Source organism: Phycodurus eques, chromosome 1 (genome assembly GCF_024500275.1).
Source record: "Phycodurus eques isolate BA_2022a chromosome 1, UOR_Pequ_1.1, whole genome shotgun sequence".
Lineage (NCBI taxonomy): Eukaryota > Metazoa > Chordata > Actinopteri > Syngnathiformes > Syngnathidae > Phycodurus > Phycodurus eques.
In genome coordinates, this window is record NC_084525.1 from 17,201,346 (window position 1) to 17,220,477 (window position 19,132).

Sequence of the window (19,132 nt, forward strand, 5' to 3'; positions counted from 1 at the left end):
AGGTAATACTTTAGTCACAAACACATCAACTTTTTTAAGTATTTTTGTTCTCGTATTAAGATTTCCTTTATACATTTATTTATTTCTTAATATATTTACAAAATATGACAACTCCTTGCAATATAACAACGTGTTGTATATCATGACTTTATTTTGGATTTCATATGAAAAATTATGTATTGTATTGCTTTGTGTTAGACTCATGATGAAATTTGTGACCTGACCTTTAAAATAGACATTTTCTTGTGTGGGAAAGAAACCCGTTGAAGTAATATCATCAGGTTAGCCATTGTCCATGTCTGACAGCTTTATTTGTGTTGTATCTCTTTAACATTTATTACATTTGAACAAAACATCTCCGTGCCTTTCATCCTATCCAGCTGTATGCTCGACACGTCACCAGAGGACTATTTTTATAGACGACCTTGTAGCCACACTCGGTCATGAGTCGCTGACACTTCCTGGGCCAGGAGGTGGGCTTCATGGGCCTGCTTGGAGAGAAGCGAGAGTGGCCGTGATCAGATAGGAAAGGGGAAACTCAATGAGAACGAGCCTTTATTATATAAGTGAAATCAATTAATATGACCTGAAGTGAATGATGAAGGCTACTCACGCAAAGCAGTAGGAACCAAAGTTGTGGCAGTAACACTCGTCACAGCCTCTCCTGAACAAATTCCCTGGCTTGTAGTACTTGTCTTTATATGAACACAGACCTGTGAACCAAACAAAGCCAACATAACTGGGTAATTTGATTTGATATGGCAAAAAGGCACCGGCACGGTGAACGACTGGTTAGCACCTCTGCCTCACAGTTCTGGGGACCGGGGTTCACCTGTGTGTTCTCCCCGTGCCTGGGTGGGTTTTCTCCTCGTACTCCGGTTTCCTCCCACATCCCAAAAACATGCGTGGTAGGTTGATTGAAGACTCTAAATTGCCCGTAGGTGTGAATGTGAGTGTGAATGGTTGTTTGTTTATATGTGCCCTGCGATTGGCTGGCGACCGGTTCAGGGTGTACCCCGCCTCCCTCCCGAAGAAAGCTGGGACCGCCTCCAGCAGCCCACGACCCTAGTGAGGATAAGCACTAAAAGAAAATGGATGGATGGATGGCAAAAAGGCTTTAAAATCGTCACTCAGAAACTTTAGGTCCTGCAGCAAATAAGTGTTGTGTTCCTTTGCCTACATTGAAGAGCTTGATCAACTGGAACATCCTAGTTTGAAAGGTTTTCTTCCTCTCAAATTGTACAACTTTGTTGTCTGTCTGATATTACTTTTTTTTAATTAACAAATTACATCTTTTGTCACTTATAATCAAAACCTTTTTCAAATGACACATTTTTCCTCGTAATATACTGTGAAATTGTATTTGAGTTAAATTCCTCTTTACCTCATGTTATGACTTCATGTACCATAGTTTACATGTGTTTATGGATTAATTACACCCTTATTCACATAAAAGTTCCTTATTTATATATTCACATAAGATATTCACTTTCTTGTTTATGCACTTCAAATTACAAGTTTTGTCTCATAATACTAAACTTTTTTCCTCACGTTTCAATGGCTAGTTAGTAATGGCTATAAGCAGCAAATATCCAAAGGCAAGTGTTGATTAAATCAATCATGGCCAGAAAGACAAAAACAGTAGTGCATTATGGTTGCCAATACTACAAGGAAACAATCGTATCTTACCTTTTATGTGGTATATGGAAGCTTCTGCGCATCCATTGCTCAAAAGAAGGATGACGGACAAACAGGAAGCAAACACAAACACTAGAGAGCATCCAGGAACATTACTCATTGGCTGCAACATTTTGAGAAAAAAAAAAAAAAAAGACAAAATGTCAGTAACTGACCAAAATGTCACTAGATGACAGTGCTTAGGTCCTTTCTTGCCCACTTTTTCAGTCTTCTAAATGCCTGGAAAAGTGAGTCTGACTTTATTACGAGGTTCACCCACTTTAATCTCATGCGACTGTTGATTCAACTCCAGTAAATTCCTTGTGATGGCCCAATAGACACTGACTAACATTTATAGTCTCACATCACTTCTAAGAAAGACTGAGAGAAGGAAAGAGCAAGAAAGGGAGAGAAAAGAAAAACATCTCCATACCATTACTTCCGAGCTTGCTCCAAAAACATCTCTGGGATGTGTGTTTAGACATTGGCTATGTACTCATGCATCACTAAATGTTACCTTTGGTAAGCTGGAGCCCAGCTAATATTGTGCAAAACTGAAAATTGCAGATTTATACAGTTCTTTGCGTTTTGTAAATGTGTTCCAATACAAAATGTTTGCAATAATTGTAAAGCACGTAAGGTTAACTACAGTTATGATTATTATTAGGAATGGGCGACTTCTGATACCAGATAACGGTATCAGGCTGGTACTGGCCTTATTTCAAGATATCTGGTACCGATGCCAGACACCAATGATACTTAAGGCAAAAACATTTGACATTGAATAAGTCCTCCTCACCAAAAGTTGCCGGTATACTGTGGCGGTTTCAGAAGTATTCGGTATCTGTCTCGTTGAGTACTCAAGAGTCAATACTCATACTTGTATTGAACATCCCTTATTAATATTATTATTATTATTATATACAGTCATTAAAAACTGCACCAATTTTGTCCATTTTCTTTTACAGTATAAATATTTGTCATTACATGTATTAATAGAAATATTAAAGCGGCACTAAACAGGCTCAAAAAATGGCATATAAATTTGACACACCACAGAGAAGAGTAATGTTAACAAGCCTGCCAAATTTGAATGAATAAAAAAAACAAATCGGGTTTAAAAACTTGAATAATAAGGGTCACCTCTCAGCTCTCAGACGCTGTGGGCGTGTCGAATGGATGCGCCAAAAGGAATCAAACATATCGAAGGGGTGATAGCTTATGCGACGTAAAATAACGGTAGGAGGCTCAAATTCAAAACTGAATGATTATTGTGGACTATAATCATAAAAATAAGCACACAAGTCAATTTACCCTCGTTATTGGTGACATAATGTCACAGCCGAACACAACACCTGACGTCAACGGGACGGTAGGAGGAAGCACAGGTCGTTAGTCAGTCGGCACTGCCCCATTCACTAGTATCAAGTTACCCATGAAGCCATGCTGTCGCTGGTGAAAATTTACAAAACTATCCGTCGTAAAATACACACTGCAGAGTCGGGTGATGGTGCTGATGTTCTCCATCTGTGTGTGTCTTCAAAAAGTCAAGCCATTTCTTTTTTTATTTCCTTTTTTAGGGGCTTAAGTAACTTCACCGAGCTGTTTTGTAATTTGAGCCATCCAGCGAAGACGCATTTTCGGGATGAAGCGATTGTTAGCTTGCTAACTGCACGCTGGAGTGGTAAATAGGCCTTGTTGTGGAAGCTAAGCACAGCTAGCTCACAACTGAGCAGCATAGCCAAATGAAATGACATCATTTTGAACTTATATAGTGGGGGAGGGAACTCGCGCCAGCAAGTATACGCTGCAGCCCACAAAATCAGGAAAATTCAAACGGTGAAAAAGATGCTTAAGCTATATCTCAACAATTCGGCACTATATTGTTACAAGTCTTTGCATAGGTTTTCAGCACTTATCTTCAAACATAAACAAGGATTTCTGCTTCGTGCCACTTTAAAACCATATTTCCTATGTTGATTTTGCCCTTTGCTCATGAGTGTTTCTAAAACATGCATGTTAGCCTAAACCTCTAAATTACAGGTGTCAAACTCAAGGCCCAGGAGCCAAATCTGGCCAGTGAAATCATTGTTTGTGTCCCACTAAAGAAAATGATCAGTATACTTTGTTTTTCTTGCTAAAATTAAGCGATTATACATTGAAATGATTTCACAGTCATAATAACCCGCTGAGGGAAACTGTAACTACAAATGTACAATGTGGCCTGTGGAAAAAAAATATTTTGACATCCCTGCTTTTGTTCATTGCTGTGAATTTGAGTGTGACAAGTTGTTTTTTATGTGTGTTCCAGATAGGATAGACTCTCACTCCCACTAATGAGAACAAGTGTGATAGAAAATTGATTGACGGAAGAGGGAGTAATATTTTTAAACTTTCTCATACTGTGCATAGTGCACATTGATGAGAACTGATTTTACTGGGTGCTGATCCAACAGGACAATGGTCACTGCCTTTCTCCAGCCGGTTCCCATTGGACACGCTAAACTTGTACTAAAGAAGGGCGGCAGTAGCTCGTCTGTAAAGATTTCGGCTTTGGATCCAGAGCGTCACAGTTCCCACTTTAGACCTAATATCAAAAAATAGCAACTAATTGTTGAAGAGATGCTAGATACTTTCTGGCTGCTGTTGAGGTGCTCCAGAGCAAGGCAACGTCCCCACCACCCAGCTCAAGTGGCGCAGTACTGTTTGTTTGGCCCTTTCATTCAAAATCTCTAATTCTCTAATTATCTGGTTCACTGTGTGTGTATGCTGTGCAACACAAATAATACAGCAGAGTCTGAGTTGAATTTCCCTTTGAGGGATTATGATGATCATAATAATATAAGAAAAACTGCACAGGAAGTTTGTGGCAGCCAAGCAACTCCAGCTGGAAACCGCTGCTGCTTCCACCTCCTTCCACAAAGTGTTTAGTTCAGTCACCAAGGGTAAAACCTTTGTTGTTGCCACCCAGTAAGAAAAATGTCTGTGAACGCATGGCGCACGCAGATCCACGGAAGGTGACTGAACCGCTTGTGCTCCATTCAGTGAGCATGGCAAGCATTACTTCACCCATAAACCCTTCCAAACATTCATCCCACCATCCAATGTCTCCAGTTAATTTCCTGTTCAAGGTCGCAGGGAGCTGGAGCCTATCCCAGCTGACTTTGTGCAGAAGGCAGGCTACTTCATGGGCTGGTCGCCAGTCAATCATGGCACACAAAAAAAGAGACAACCTTTCAAAACTCACAATCACACGGTCAATTAGGGGGAATTAAGACCACGCTGCCTTAGCGGAAGTCAAGCAAGTTAATTGTTACACCATGAGTGATCATCCTCACCAGCATATTTAATTATTTTACAGTAGACGCAACATTTATACAGAGTTAAATATGATGACAAGGACCTGCCAGTGCTCACACAGTGCGGTGGGTCGAGGTGGACCGGGCTGACTGTGGTCCACATAAACTTAAAACAACATTTTAAACCTTCCACTTGTGGAATGTAATAGTGCGGGATGGTCAGGGACCACACAGGATCCGGAGACCAAAATACATTTTTTATTGTTAGTTTTAAGAAGTTATTTGGGCGGCACGGTGGATGTGAATGTGAGTGCGAAAGGTCTGTTTATATGTGCCCTGCGATTGGCTGGCGACCAGTTCAGGGTGTCCCCCGCCTCTTGCCTGAAGATAGCTGGGATAGGTCTCCCGTACGCCCGTGACGCTAGTGAGGATAAGCGGTACGGAAGATGAATGATGAAAGAAGTTATTTGGTTGGACACTATCCTCTGATTTGACTCCAAATTTCATGGACTGTAAGGGTCCCTTCAACAATTTATTTGTTCATTTATTTTGTTAGATTTCCACAAATGTCATCTTGTTTGCAGTGGTGTAAGACTGTACGTCATCATAATTAAAGGTTCTGAAAGAGGACATATTATGCATTGTTTTGTGTCTAAATAGCATGTCAAGATTTATCACACACTTTTCTCTAAGACTGTTGGATTTATCTCACCAAACATTATAATGAATAAACACAAAAGGAATGAAGACGTTGGTCATTTTACTCATGAGGAGGGCGCATGGGAGATTGTTCAGGTTACAGCCTCTCAACACGCTCTAAACAATCTCCCCCGTCGCTCCTACATTTATTTGAAAATAGGAGAGTTCTACAAGACATAATATTCTAAGCATTAAGACACAACACAAAACATAGGACCAGACGACACCTGTCCCGTCCCCGACCACATCCGATCACGTCCTTGGTCAAGGCGCCCTTCCATCAAATGTTGCTGAGTCATCTTCTTGAAGGCGAGACATCTTTCTATCTAAATATTGTCCATAATACTAATGCAGGCTACTAATGCAAAATACTAATGCAAGCTAAGCAAATAAATGATAACTACTAAGATATATCTAACAAAGACCCTTGCTGAAATTCCTGCCTGTTTTGAGGAAGCAATTCTGTCTCATACTGTACAAATGAGACGCCTCCAGCTCTGCTACCTGTTGTCTCTTCAGTGCCACGTTCTCGAATCCGAACATCATGGCTGCCCTCACCACTGTTTTATAAACTTTGCCCTTCATCCTAGCAGAGACCTTTCTGTCACATAAAACACCTGACACAATCCTCCACCCGTTCCAACCTGCTTGGACCCATTTCAGTTCCTTACCACACTCACCATTGCTCGGGACTGTTGACCCCAAGTATTTTAAGTCCTCCACCCTTGCTATCTCTTCTGCCTGTACCCTCACTCTTCCCCCACCACCCCTCTCATTCATGCACATATATTCTGTCTTTCCAGTACATACCTCCACCTTTCTAATTGTTTCTCCACCTTTCACTGCAGATCACAGTGTCATATGCAAACATCTTAGTCCACGGTGATTCTCGTCTAACCTCATCGGTCAGCCTATCCAACACCACTACAAAATGGAAGGGGCTCATGGCTGATCCCTGATGCAGTCCCACTTCCACCATAACTCCTCTGTCACACCTACAGCAAACCTCACCACTGTTCTGCTGCCCTCATACATGTCCTGTACTATACTAACATGCTTCTCTGCCACTCCAGACGTCTGCATGCAGTACTGCAGTTCCTCTCTGGCTACTCTGTCAAAGGCTCTACTTTTCCATCAACACCCTCAAGGCAAATAAGGAATCTTTGGTCCTCTTTCTAGGCATGTAACCATACTGTTGCTCGCAAATACTCCTGGGTCTAGCCTACACTACTCTTTCCCATAACTTCATTGTGTCGCTCATCAACTTTATTCCTCTATAGTTCTCATAGCTCTGCACATTGCCCTTGTTCTTAAAAATGAGCAACAGCACACTTTTCCCCCATTCCTCATGCATCTTCTCCCCTGTTAGAATTCTGTTGAACAACCTGGTCAAAAACTCCACAGCCGCCACTCCTATATGCTTCCATACCTCCACAGGTATCTCATCAGGACCAACTGCTTTCCTTTGTTTCATCCTCTTTAGTGCATTTCTAGCTGCCCCCTTATGAATCATTACTACTTCTTGGTCCATCACACTTCCCTATTCTACTCTTCATTCTCTCTTATTTTCCTCATTCATCAACTCCTCAAAGTATTCTTTCCATCTATCCAGCACACGACTGGCACCAGTCAACACATTTCCATCCCTATCCTTAATCACCCAAGCCTGCTGCACATCCCTCCCATCTCTATCCCTCTGTCTGGCCAACCGGTATAGATCTTTTTATCCTTCTTTAGTGTCCAACCTGCCATACATGTCATCATATGCCTCTTGTTTAGCCTTTGCCACCTCTACCTTCACCCCACATTACATCTCCCAGTATTCCTATTTCTTCTCTCTTCAGTCCTCTCAGTATCCTTCTTCTTAGTTAACCTCATTCCTCGTATGATTTCCTGTAATTTGATGTTCCACCACCCTGGTCTCCCTCTCCCCTTTATTACACGAAGATACACAAAGTACTCTCCTGTCTGTCTCTCTGATCACCTTGGCTGTAGTGGTCCAGTCTTCTGGAAGCTCCTCCTGTCCAACGAGAGCCTGTCTCACCTCTTCTTGAAAAGTTGCAGAAAACTCTTCCTTTCTCAGCTTCTACCACATGGTTCTCTGCTCTGCCTTTGTCATCTTAAGCTTCTTCCCCACCATCATCTTACACACCACCATCTTATGTTGTCTAGCCACACTCTCCTCTACCACTACCTTACAATCAGTAGCCTCCTTCAAATTACATCGCCTGCACAAGACGTAACCCACCTGCGGGCTTCTACCTCCGCTCTTGTAGGTCACCCTATGTTTGTGCCTCTTCTGTTATAAAGTGTTCACTATAGCCATTTGCATCCTTTTTGCAAAGTCTACCACCATCTGTCCCTCCAAGTTCCTTTCCTGGATGCAGAACTTACCTATCACTTCTTCATCACCGCTGTTTCCTTCACCAACATGTCCATTACAATCTGCACCAATCACGACTCTCTCTCTGTCTGGGATGCTCAGAACTACTTCGTCTAGCTCCTTCCAGAATTTCTCTTTCACCTCTAGGTCACATCCTACCTGTGGGGCATTTCCACTAATCACATTATACAAAACACCCTCAATTTCAAGTTTCAGGCTCATCACTTGATCTGATACTCTTTTCACCTCCAAGACATTCTTAGCTAACTCTTCCTTTAAAATAATCCCTACTCCATTTCTCTTCATATCTACACCATGGTAAAATAATTTGAACCCTGCCCCTAAACTTCTCGCCTTACTGCCTTTCCACCTGCTCATATATCAACCTTTCTCCGAATCATCATGTCAACCAACTCCCGAGCTTTTCCTGTCAAAGTCCCCACATTCAGTTATAGGCTCTATGCTTTCCTCTTCTCTTTCTGCTTAAGAACCCACTTTACATTTAATTGGACAATATTTACAGTGTTCACACAGTGCCTGGTGCTCTCAGCCAATGCCACCCTCTCAGTTTGTGTGTGTGTGTGTGTGCGTGCGTGTGCGCGTGTGTGTGTGTGTGTGTGTGTGTGTGTGTGTGTGTGTGTGCGCGCATGCATGCTTATATTGCAATATTTTGGGTTGTGTGACTAACCCACAGAACTCGATGCTCTGCTAAGATTTTAATGACATAAAGAGTCTCCTGTTTGAATGAACCTCAACTTGCTGCATCATGACAGTTATGCATCCTGAACTTTTTTTTTTTTTTTTTTTTGCTCCCCGTTCGTCTGTTAGGTCAAGCAGAAAAGATATGTATCCCTTTTATGCTGAAACATCTTTTACTGTATCACAGTGGACCTTTTAAGCTGACACTGTGGTTCCGTTGTACTCTGATGGATATTTGAGAATCACAGTCGTTCAGTCGAACAGAACAAAGTTTTTAAAGGGGAGTGACACAAAAAACAGAAGAGAAAGTGAAAAGGTAACAAAAGACAAACACTAGCTGTAAACAAGGTGAGGAAAGTAAACCATATACATAGTACAATGACACATTGGATTTGAGTGTTGCATGGGTCAGTAGTGCTACACCCTGTGAGGGAAGTACAGGACAAGATAGGACAGGACAGGAATAGGAGGGGAAGCATGCAGGATGGGTACAGAGGACCTGGCTGTACAACTGAAGTGTGATAGGAGTGGCTCTGTAAATTAAAACATATGTAGGACCAGAGTGTAAGTGTTGGGATATCCAAAAAATTTGCATAGTTTTAAGTTATTTTCAGTGAGTTAATGAGTGAGTGGCCCTCCACCCTACGAATAAGTCCCAGGGGTGTCTGTGTCTGCAGACACATGCAAGTGAATTGACTGCATGCACAATAACAATCAGAAGTGTCCTGTAATTGCTGTGCCTGCACTACGGGGGCTGAGGACCCCACCCACCTAATCGAGAGGCAGGGACGGGCCCAGGAGTCCACCTGAGAGCGGCCTGGATGGGACATCTCTCATACCGAGGGATCCAGGGTGGTCCAGGGCAGGGCAGGCAGGGTTGCCGGGCACTGCTGCCCCGCACCCATTGTCCATTTTCAATTTTACATTGCTGTTCCATTTAACATGTTGAGTTGCTTTGAGCTCTGTCACATCATCAGTCACAGGTCTTCAATTGTTGTTCTTATTTGGGATCTTATTACTTGGTGTTTCTGGGTAAAACTTTACCTTTTTTTCTGTATTCTCTGTATTTAAGAGCCTAGAAAGTGTGCATTCAATCATGGATTTCACTTGTGCAGCATGTTTAAGCCTTGAAAAAGTGTCATAAGGATAAACAACATCAGTTAGTTACAGTACATGAAAGGGACAACATATGGATGTTATTTAACCCTTAAAAGGAAACTCATTTGAAATTAGAAATTCAAAATATTGACTTTACAAAATTAATTAACTTTTCTTCTAGGATTGACCAAAATGCCATGTAAAAGGGCTACATTGCACGATTACACAAAACAAGCTGTTGTTTTGAATGTAAAATATTTTTATTTGACCCTCTCAAAATGTTTTTGAGGAACAGAAATTGTCATAGTGAGCTGCAGTACTATTCACATATACGAATTAATTAGACAATATAACTTTGAAATCAAAATCAGCATCATGTCAGCATAAACCATGAAAAGCAACAAACTCATTTCAGACTCTTGTCGACTATAGTCAATTCATGAATTGATTTCTTTCTCTCTTTTTTTAATAAATGCATTTTAGTGGTGTTGAGATTTCAACAAGCAGTCATTCATTAGTTGGTGAAAATTAATTGAGATAATGAACTGATGTGACAGAACGACAACCATCCACATGAAAATATAACGAAAGTCAACTTTAACATAAAGCTAAGTATAGAGCAACACATTAATCAAACAAAGGTTCTGACAAATATCCTCATATAATTATTTTGTAACACAAAACAAACCAACGTTAAAAAAAGCGAACAATATTTTGTCTTTTCTTCATGTAATACATGATATTTTGGCAACATTTCAAGTTTGAACAGAAAAGTCAACAAGAATCAGAACAAAAATCACTCGACATTAGTCATCATTGCCCCAGCCCTCCCCCTAACAAGATGTCTTTATACATGGTATTGCATGACAGAACAATTAAATTACATTTACACCATGGTCCGCAAACATCTTTTGAAAATCAGAAAATACTTAGCTTTTTCCCGACGGTTCTTTGTGGCTTTGAATTGCAATTTAAGATGATGAAGTTGTTTATTTCAAAGTAGAGAAACATTTGCCCCCAAACCAAAGTAAATAATCCGGTGGGAAGTCTTGGTTATTCAGTTCATTCGCTTAACTCGAAACTGAATGGAGCTCAAATTCGCAGTCAGACTCAGCTCACATTGCGTGAGCGCTCAGTTGGAGTGTCGTAGTCGTTTAGTAGAAAAAAACAACAACCCTACAGTGTCAATACTGGTTTTGCTGGTTCTGCACCACATCTGGATCAAGAGTTCTTAGAGGCACCTGGAGTAGTAGAAAGATGTGCTCATCAGGGTTAAGATCGCGTCAGTTGCTTGTTAAGGTTTATTTCCATTCAGCGTCAACTCCTCAGGATTGGAAGAAAAAAAAAAAAAGGCGCTCAGACTGGCCAATGTGTGGCCAATGACGCTTCGAAGTCCAAACAGGACTACATACGCCTCTATGGAGTTTTCTTTCACTTCCTTAGAAGATTTTTTGTTTGTTTGTTTTGTGAAAGATGTCCAGGACCATTAAAAGTATTCCCAAATGAGAAGAGGGTAGGAAAATCCTGATGTATTCCCTATCAAGACACATTGCCACCTTCTTTATGCAAGGTATAGCGATGGAAAATGTCCATACTTGGGTATCAGCAAGTCGACTAGTTCTCTAATAATTGTAAAAAAAAAAATAATAATAATAAAAATCACATTTTCTACGTCAACCTGCCTTTATATATCATAACAATGATTTGCACACAGTTCATTGGTGGTTTCAAATCAAGGGTTGGCACTGCGATGGTTGATGAGGCAAAAATTGTGAGTGTGACAGCATCATTTGATTCAGCATAAGGGCTATTTTCATAGTGCCTGCTTGGCCCAGCTTGTAAACCCAGAGTAGTCAGTCCAAATGTGTCAAAAGGAATGAACAAGGGATGCAGCCACATCAGCGTCTACAAGACATACTTGTTCCCATTATGAGCCATTAATACAGTGCTGTGTACACAGCTTCCTGAGAGTTAGCTAGCAAGCATCCAAAAATAACCTCACATCTAGGAGTACATCTAGCTATCTACTCATGACTGTAGCTGGACTGTATAAAATAAGGTCAAAGAATGCATACAGGGTGTTCCTGCAGAGTAGGCTTAAGCGTGACTGACGTTTGGAATTGGCGTCTTGATCTGTTTACAGTAAACATGTACCGCTGGTTACGGAGTAAACGTACCTTGTCAGACAAACCTGCAGATGACAGAGGTTAGAAAATACCAACTGAAACTTTACTTGTCAACACTCAGCTGTATGCTACGCTACTAATATCAAGTCCAAAATCAGGGTTTAAACAAATGTTTGCCCTTCTAAGTACAGTGGACCTTCAGAACTTGAACACAGTTGTTACCAGGATGCTGTTCAAACTTTTTTTTTTTTTTTTTTTTGGTTCACAATCATTTTTGATGAAGGGATTAATGGGCATTGATAGTTAGCATAATTAATTCTACATACATATTATAAGTTATGTAAACCTCACTCCCGATGTCATCACTTTTGGTTAAGATGTGTGTGTTTTATAGTTGTTTTGAATGTACATTTTATGACCAACAACGGGTCTCATAAGGTCATAATACATACTGTAGCTACCCTTATTTTTGAAAGAAAGAGAGAAATTGTTCAACAATTGAAGTTCTGAGGGTCCAATGTGTTTGACATCGGCCTACAGTCGATACATGATATGACCTGCCAATCACGTTTGAAATGTCCTGTGGCTTTCACATGTTGCTGGTGCAGCAAAAATGGGAGCTACTTGTTTGTTGCAGCACCAATCAACGTATGTAGTGCAAAGCTTATATGATTAGTGTCATTTGTTTTGAATTTAAAAAATACCTTCACCTTCACCAAGGAAGTTATGTCTTCATTGCAGTTTGTTTGTACCTTATTATTATGAGCATAGCAGCACCAATTATTTTACTCAATTCTACTATAGATCCGGATAAAGGTGTAAATCCAGGCTTTGTCGCCATGCATAATGCACAAATCTTAATAACAAAATTGCTAAAAGATACTGAGATCAGATTTTCTCTTACTCCTGTTATGGTGTTGTCTGAGAGCACTTTTGTGAGTGTTGGACATGTATCATTGAAAAAGAAAATATAAATAAGTAAAAACAACTTGATGATTTAACACATATTGGTCAGATTTCCTGAAATATCTGCACACTGGCATTCAGTGGGAAATTGAACAAAAACATATTGTAATTTTATTTAACGCGAAACCAGTGTCCAACCATGAGCGTGCACAAATCCCACCAATGACGAAATAAAATATTATGACCTGTTGCAGTAAACAAAATCATGAATGTATGGATGCATTTTGCTACAAAAATGTCACAATATTGTCAAAATATTTTTAAGCAATGACAATGAAGTTTTTATTTTCAATTTCAAATAAAATTAGTAAAGTTTCTACTAATCGCTGTGCTTAACTCTCACAAAATCCCACTTAATTCTGGTTGAGAACAGGCTGTCATTAGTGATCAATAACCGTTTGTACAGTGAGGTGAGGGCGGCTGAGAAATGAAAATTTGTAAAAATGTAAACATTTCAGTGAGTAAAACATAAAGAAGTCAATTTTCAAAATACGTAAAACTATATTTGTGAACGCTACCATGTGTACGTATGACTTCTGTGATTCTAGAATCAGAAGCCCTTTACAATATGGGTAACATTATAAAGTTTTTATAAATGGGTAGTAAATTTGTTATTATAGATGTAGTCAGCTATTTGCCAGTGTTGTGCCCCTCTCATGGAGCTGCAGTTACTTTACAATATGGGTGATTTTATAAATGTGTAAATAAGGATTCATACACTTTTTGTAAATCATAAACAAACTGTTACAAATTACTTCCAGCAACAAGTGTGGGTTCTCTATTTGGCAAGATTAAAGTGCTGCTATGCTTCATAGTTAGTTTATAATCCTGACCTGCTTCTAGTTATAACTAGCAAAATTGGAGCCTTATTGTGAAGAGTATTGTCAAGTCTTGGCATCGTATTTACTAACATTGATAACTGGCCAAGTAGGATAAATAAAGGTGTCCCCAATTTTAGCTCATGACTTATAGCAATCAATAACTATTTTATGAACCATTTATAAAGCCTTAATCATGATACCTATTCAAAAAAGTGGAACCCTAAAATCTACAATATGGTTCTGCCATTACTAACAAATGGTGCGTTACGTTTATGTTGCGCTGACTCTACCAGCATTTGGCGTTAATCGATGATCCTTGGAACTACAACAGGTGCTAGTCCAATGAGCACATTTAGTCTCCCTACTGACTTGGAGGCGTAAAATAAACATATCACTGTATTATGAATTCGGAAACTCCAATTATACTGTACTTTTGATGGCAAAGTCTGTTTTAAAAATTGAGGTTTTAAAAAACACTTTATTATGTTATTTACATAGTTATGGATATACAGCAGAGAATCTCCCAGAGATGTTAGTAAAGCTGTTATGGGGTACTCCTTGAAATGTCTATCACATTAGATGAAGAGCCACCTGTTGTTGTTGTTGACGTTTGATCGTTGCCAGTTACCTGTCTACGATAGAAGGAGTCTCATTCATTGCTAATGAAGATTTATACAAAAACACATGATGATGAAGTTGCAAAATGATGGTCCCAAAAAAATCTTATACAGACAAGATGGTTCTTCGTCTGAAAAGCTTCTCACATAAATCAAGACTTTAAATATATTTTCCCCACATCATAAATATATTTGTTGAGGAAGTCAAGTGTTCACTCCACTGTACAGACATCTGTTTTTTTTCTTTTTTCCAAAATATAGTTTATCCCAATGATTTTGTTGTTGTTAATTTTTGTTTTGTTTTATTTTACATAATCGTGTACACTGGGTGTCTGTATTGACATTGGGTGATATCCTGATCATTGGAAAGAAGAAGAAGAAGAAGAAAAACAGAGAAGAGGAAAAAGAAACAGAGAGGAATAGTAGAAGAGAAGATGTCCAGTGTGATCATTGTCCTCAGTGAAGACGTTGCACTCCATACCTTGGCTCTCTTCTATCCTGAACCTCAATCTAAAAAAAACAAACAAAACAAAAAACACCACCAACAAAAACACACACAACAACAGATAGTCAATAAATTAAGAGTCATAATAAGATACTGTATTTTAATTTCAGATGTCAGGCGACTTTAATTTAGAGCACTGAATACTGAGCACTGCTGCCTCAGCACCCCGAACCCCTCCTTCTTTGTGCATGTGCGCGTGTGTGTTCGTAGGTGTGTCTATGGGCAGGAGTGGAGAGACGAGTTGGAGCCGGGACCAGCTTCAATTCATCTTCAACGGGTGTACTTAAGCCAGTCCCGAACGCCACCTCATCGCCAGATCGTCTTGAGTAGTCCTACTGTGAGTCGCATCTAGCTCGCAAAACTATTCTCCCTACAATACTGATCAGCTTTTGCCCTCTTGGCACCCAGAGACTCCACGCCTGCCACCTCGCCTGCACACCTGCTTGCCTGCGGAGTTCACCCACGCCTGCTTCCTCGACCGCACTCCCTTCCTGCCTGCAACCTCGCCTGCACATCTGCCTGCCCGTGGATCCCCTTGTCTGGCCAAAACGACCACTTGAAGTCCCCTACCTGGGTGCTGTTTCCCCCCGTTTGCCTGTTCCAAGGAAATAAATGCCCTATAAGTTTAGTTGCTTTTCTCGTCTCTGCTGTTGGGTCCTCTCCCGCGTCCCGAACCATAACAGTACGATCTCGCCAACAGAATGGGGTCCACAGAGATGAATTCCAGTAATCAACCCACAACCGCACAAGCCGTACTCCTTGAACAAAATCTTTTCCCCCCTAACCCTGTAACATTTGCACAACCATCATTGTCCCAGATGATCGCACTACTCGTCACTTTAAACCGCATACACTCCTTGAAGTCTCAGCGCCCTTTGCACAATGGTCATTGCACCGGACTACTGCAATATTAGTCATTCGAACTGCTCTAAGTGCTAGAGGACTCTGCATCTTTTTGCACAATTGTTTTTTGTCAATGTCTTTATGTCTCCAAAGTGTTCTGTAAATTGACTGTCTGTTGTACTAGAGCGGCTCCAACTACCGGAGACAAATTCCTTGTGTGTTTTGGACATACTTGGCAAATAAAGATGATTCTGATTCTGATTCTGATTCTGATCAAGTTCTTCACTTACTCATGGGCAAGGTAAAATAATTCTCCCAAGCACTTGCCTCCTGGCAAAGCCAGTTTACTGCTTTACAAACATCGAGTCAGCCTCTACATGCTCCTGCTCCTGTTTCACCGTCACAAACTTTCAAAGAACCTTTTGTGCCCACTCCCACACCGTATGAGGGAGACCTTGGATCATGTCGCGCATTTTTGGTGCAATGCTACTTAGTATTTGAACAACAGTTGCACACATATCAGACCGAGCCAGGACAGCGTACCTTATAGGGTGCCTTTGTGGCGCAGCGCTCGCTTGGGCTTCGTCAGAGTGGGAGAGGGTGTCAGCCGTGTGCGCAACCTATTCCGGCTTCACTGAGGAGACGCGTAAGATCTTTGACCACCCGATACGTGGGAGGGAGGTGGCTAAGCACTTAATGTCTTGTCGCCAGGGTTTCCGCAGCATGGCGGAATTCTCAGTGGAGTTTCTTACGCTCGCTGTTGAGAGTATATTCAATGACCAAGCACTCCAGGAGGTATTCATCCGTGCGCTCAATGAGTCCATTAAACACGACTTAGCCTCCCGTGACGAACCCGCCAATTTTGATCAACTCGTTAACCTTGCTGTCGTCTCAGAGAATGTCAAAGAGACCGTTATGAGAAACGGTCAGCTATGTCGTCTCGTTACGTTTCTCCCCCGCGCACAAACCCATCACCCGTCCAGTTAAAACCCATGCAAGTGGGAAAGACCAAGCTCAGACCTGAGGAAAGGGCCCGGAAATACAACCCTAAGCTTTGTATGTATTGTAGCCAGGGTGGTCATTTTATCTGCACTTGTCCAGCACGACCATTATAAGGGTGGACTCATCAACAGGGGGGGGAACTATTGTTGAGCCACACGGGTCGTTCCTCCACACGTCGGCTTCAGCTCCCAGCCACGCTATGTTGGAACGACCAGTTCTGAGACCTATCCGCTCTGGTTGACAGCGGGGCGGATGACAATTTTATTGATAGGGACCTGGTGAGACAAATGGGAATAGGGACTTGACCGTTGGCCAAGCCCTTGAAGACCACTGCACTTAACGGACAGCTACTATCCCACGTGGACCAACAGACCCTACCCATATCACTTATTCTCTCCTTCTTTCTTTATTTTTGACTGCCCTCACACACCCCTGGTACTTGGGTTGCCCTGGCTTAAGTTACACATTGATTGTACACACCTGTGACTAACCACCTGGAGCACGTTTTGTCATACTAATTGTCTGAAATCTGCTCTCTTAACTTCCCGTCGTGCCGAAGAACTGTACAAGCCTGACCTCACCTCGGTTCCAGAGTTTTAAGAAATATTGATCAGCTTTTTCCCTCTTGTCACCCAGAGAGTCCTCGTCTGCACAAAGAGACACGCTTAGGAAGCACAGTTTGAACTGCAAGGTATCAGTTACGCGGAGGAGCATGGGAATCGAGCAGCGAGAGAATTCAAGATCGACGAATCCGTGGTTCGCAAGTGGAACAAGCAGGAAAACGAGCTTCGCCAAGTCAAGAAGACGAAGCGCCGTGCGAGTTACGCCAGCATATGTGAATGGATTGTGGAAGCCTGGGCTAAGGTATCTGCTTTGACTGTTGTCCGAGGTTTCGCGAAAGCCGGCATCATTGCTGAACAGCCCCCGGCAACGAGACTGACTCCGACAATGTCGAGAGGGAACCCGGCATGAAAAAATAATAAAAAAATAATGTGAGTACATTGTTAAGTACTTCAATAAAGTACAACCGAACTCAGTTTTGCTCCCGCTGCCTTTTTAAAAACATACGCTAGCATTTATGCTAGTGTATGTTTTAGCGTGCATGCATGCTACCGTAAGTTTTAAGCTAGCGTATGTTTTACCATGCCGGCGCCCAATAATACGGTACGCCTTATGACTGTGTTAAATACAGAAATAGACCCCGTAACTGAGACTGCGCCTTTTAATACGGTGCGCCTTATGGTCGTGAAAATATGGTACTTTAGGCTACATTTGCACGATGTTCCCTGCGGCCACGGCAGCGCCCTTTGCCTTCAAGGTGCACTAGATTTCGATCCGCATTTTACCATCAATGTAAGTACATTACCCTTCGGCCCACAACTTTCTGATAGGGTCCCTCACGTTTTTCATATTCTGTCAAGGCTTTCTACGGATGAAACATGGATGCCGGGCAGCTTTGCAGGACATTTGTAGCCCCGGCAAAGTCGTCTGTAGCTTCCCTGGCCCCTAGCCTGGCCCCAGAGTCGACGTCATAACAGGGGCGGCATATGTTTACTGATGCTCAATAAATGTTTGATGATATTAATTTTCTGTCAACAACGAAGCGTTCTATACAGGTGTGTCCCAGCTGGCATTGTAAGTAAATGAAAACAATCAGTTAACTTTAGAAAATGTATGTGGCGAGTGTGAGATGCCGGGGAATCTTGCATATGTGCAACCTACTTCCTCATTCGGAAACACAGGTGAAAGTACTTCCTTCCTGCTTGGGTGAATGGCAAAGAGGATCGGGACAAAGCACCCATAGGAACTTTAAATAGCTTACAATATATTTTTTAGGCATATCATCATCATATGCTAGGCATATCATCTTTATGCATATCATCATCATGCTAGAGGACTCTGCATCTTTTTGCACAATTGTTTTTTGTCAATGTCTTTTTTTTGTCAGTGTTCTGTAAATTGACTGTCTGTTGTACTAGAGCGGCTCCAACTACCGCAGACAAATTCCTTGTGTGTTTTGGACATACTTGGCAAATAAAGATGATTCTGATTCTGATATCATAATTTCTTAAATAAATAAATTATATACATTTATTAAACTTCTGTCCAAAGACACTGGCCATAAAGAAAACTAAATTTGAGCAAGTTCAGCTTCAAACAATCATGTTATCAACCCGAAGTTACGCTCGATAGCATAGCATACACAGGAAGTCCGCTAACCTATTTTCCGGGTTCGGTCATGTGACGTTCCTCATATAGCGTATACAATGCTTCCCGTCATAATGGACTGCCTCGAAGTTGTGTAACACCCTATTGCACATTGTAAAGCTTACACTACGTGCATGCACCCAGTTTTAGTACTGATGACAAGGTTTCTCACCTGCAACGTGGCGTTCG

General features: G+C 41.4%; 1 protein-coding gene across 1 annotated transcript in view; it reads right to left on the reverse strand.

The window, feature by feature from the left end:
- Nucleotides 1-10,127: 10,127 nt before the first annotated feature.
- Nucleotides 10,128-19,132, reverse strand: part of LOC133404781 (LHFPL tetraspan subfamily member 4 protein-like) — a 55,476-nt gene continuing 46,471 nt past the window's right edge. The window contains exon 4 of the mRNA XM_061681075.1: nt 10,128-14,895. Within this exon, the coding sequence (XP_061537059.1) occupies nt 14,842-14,895 (54 nt within the window). The 3' untranslated portion in view covers nt 10,128-14,841. The remainder of the gene's footprint in view (nt 14,896-19,132) is intronic.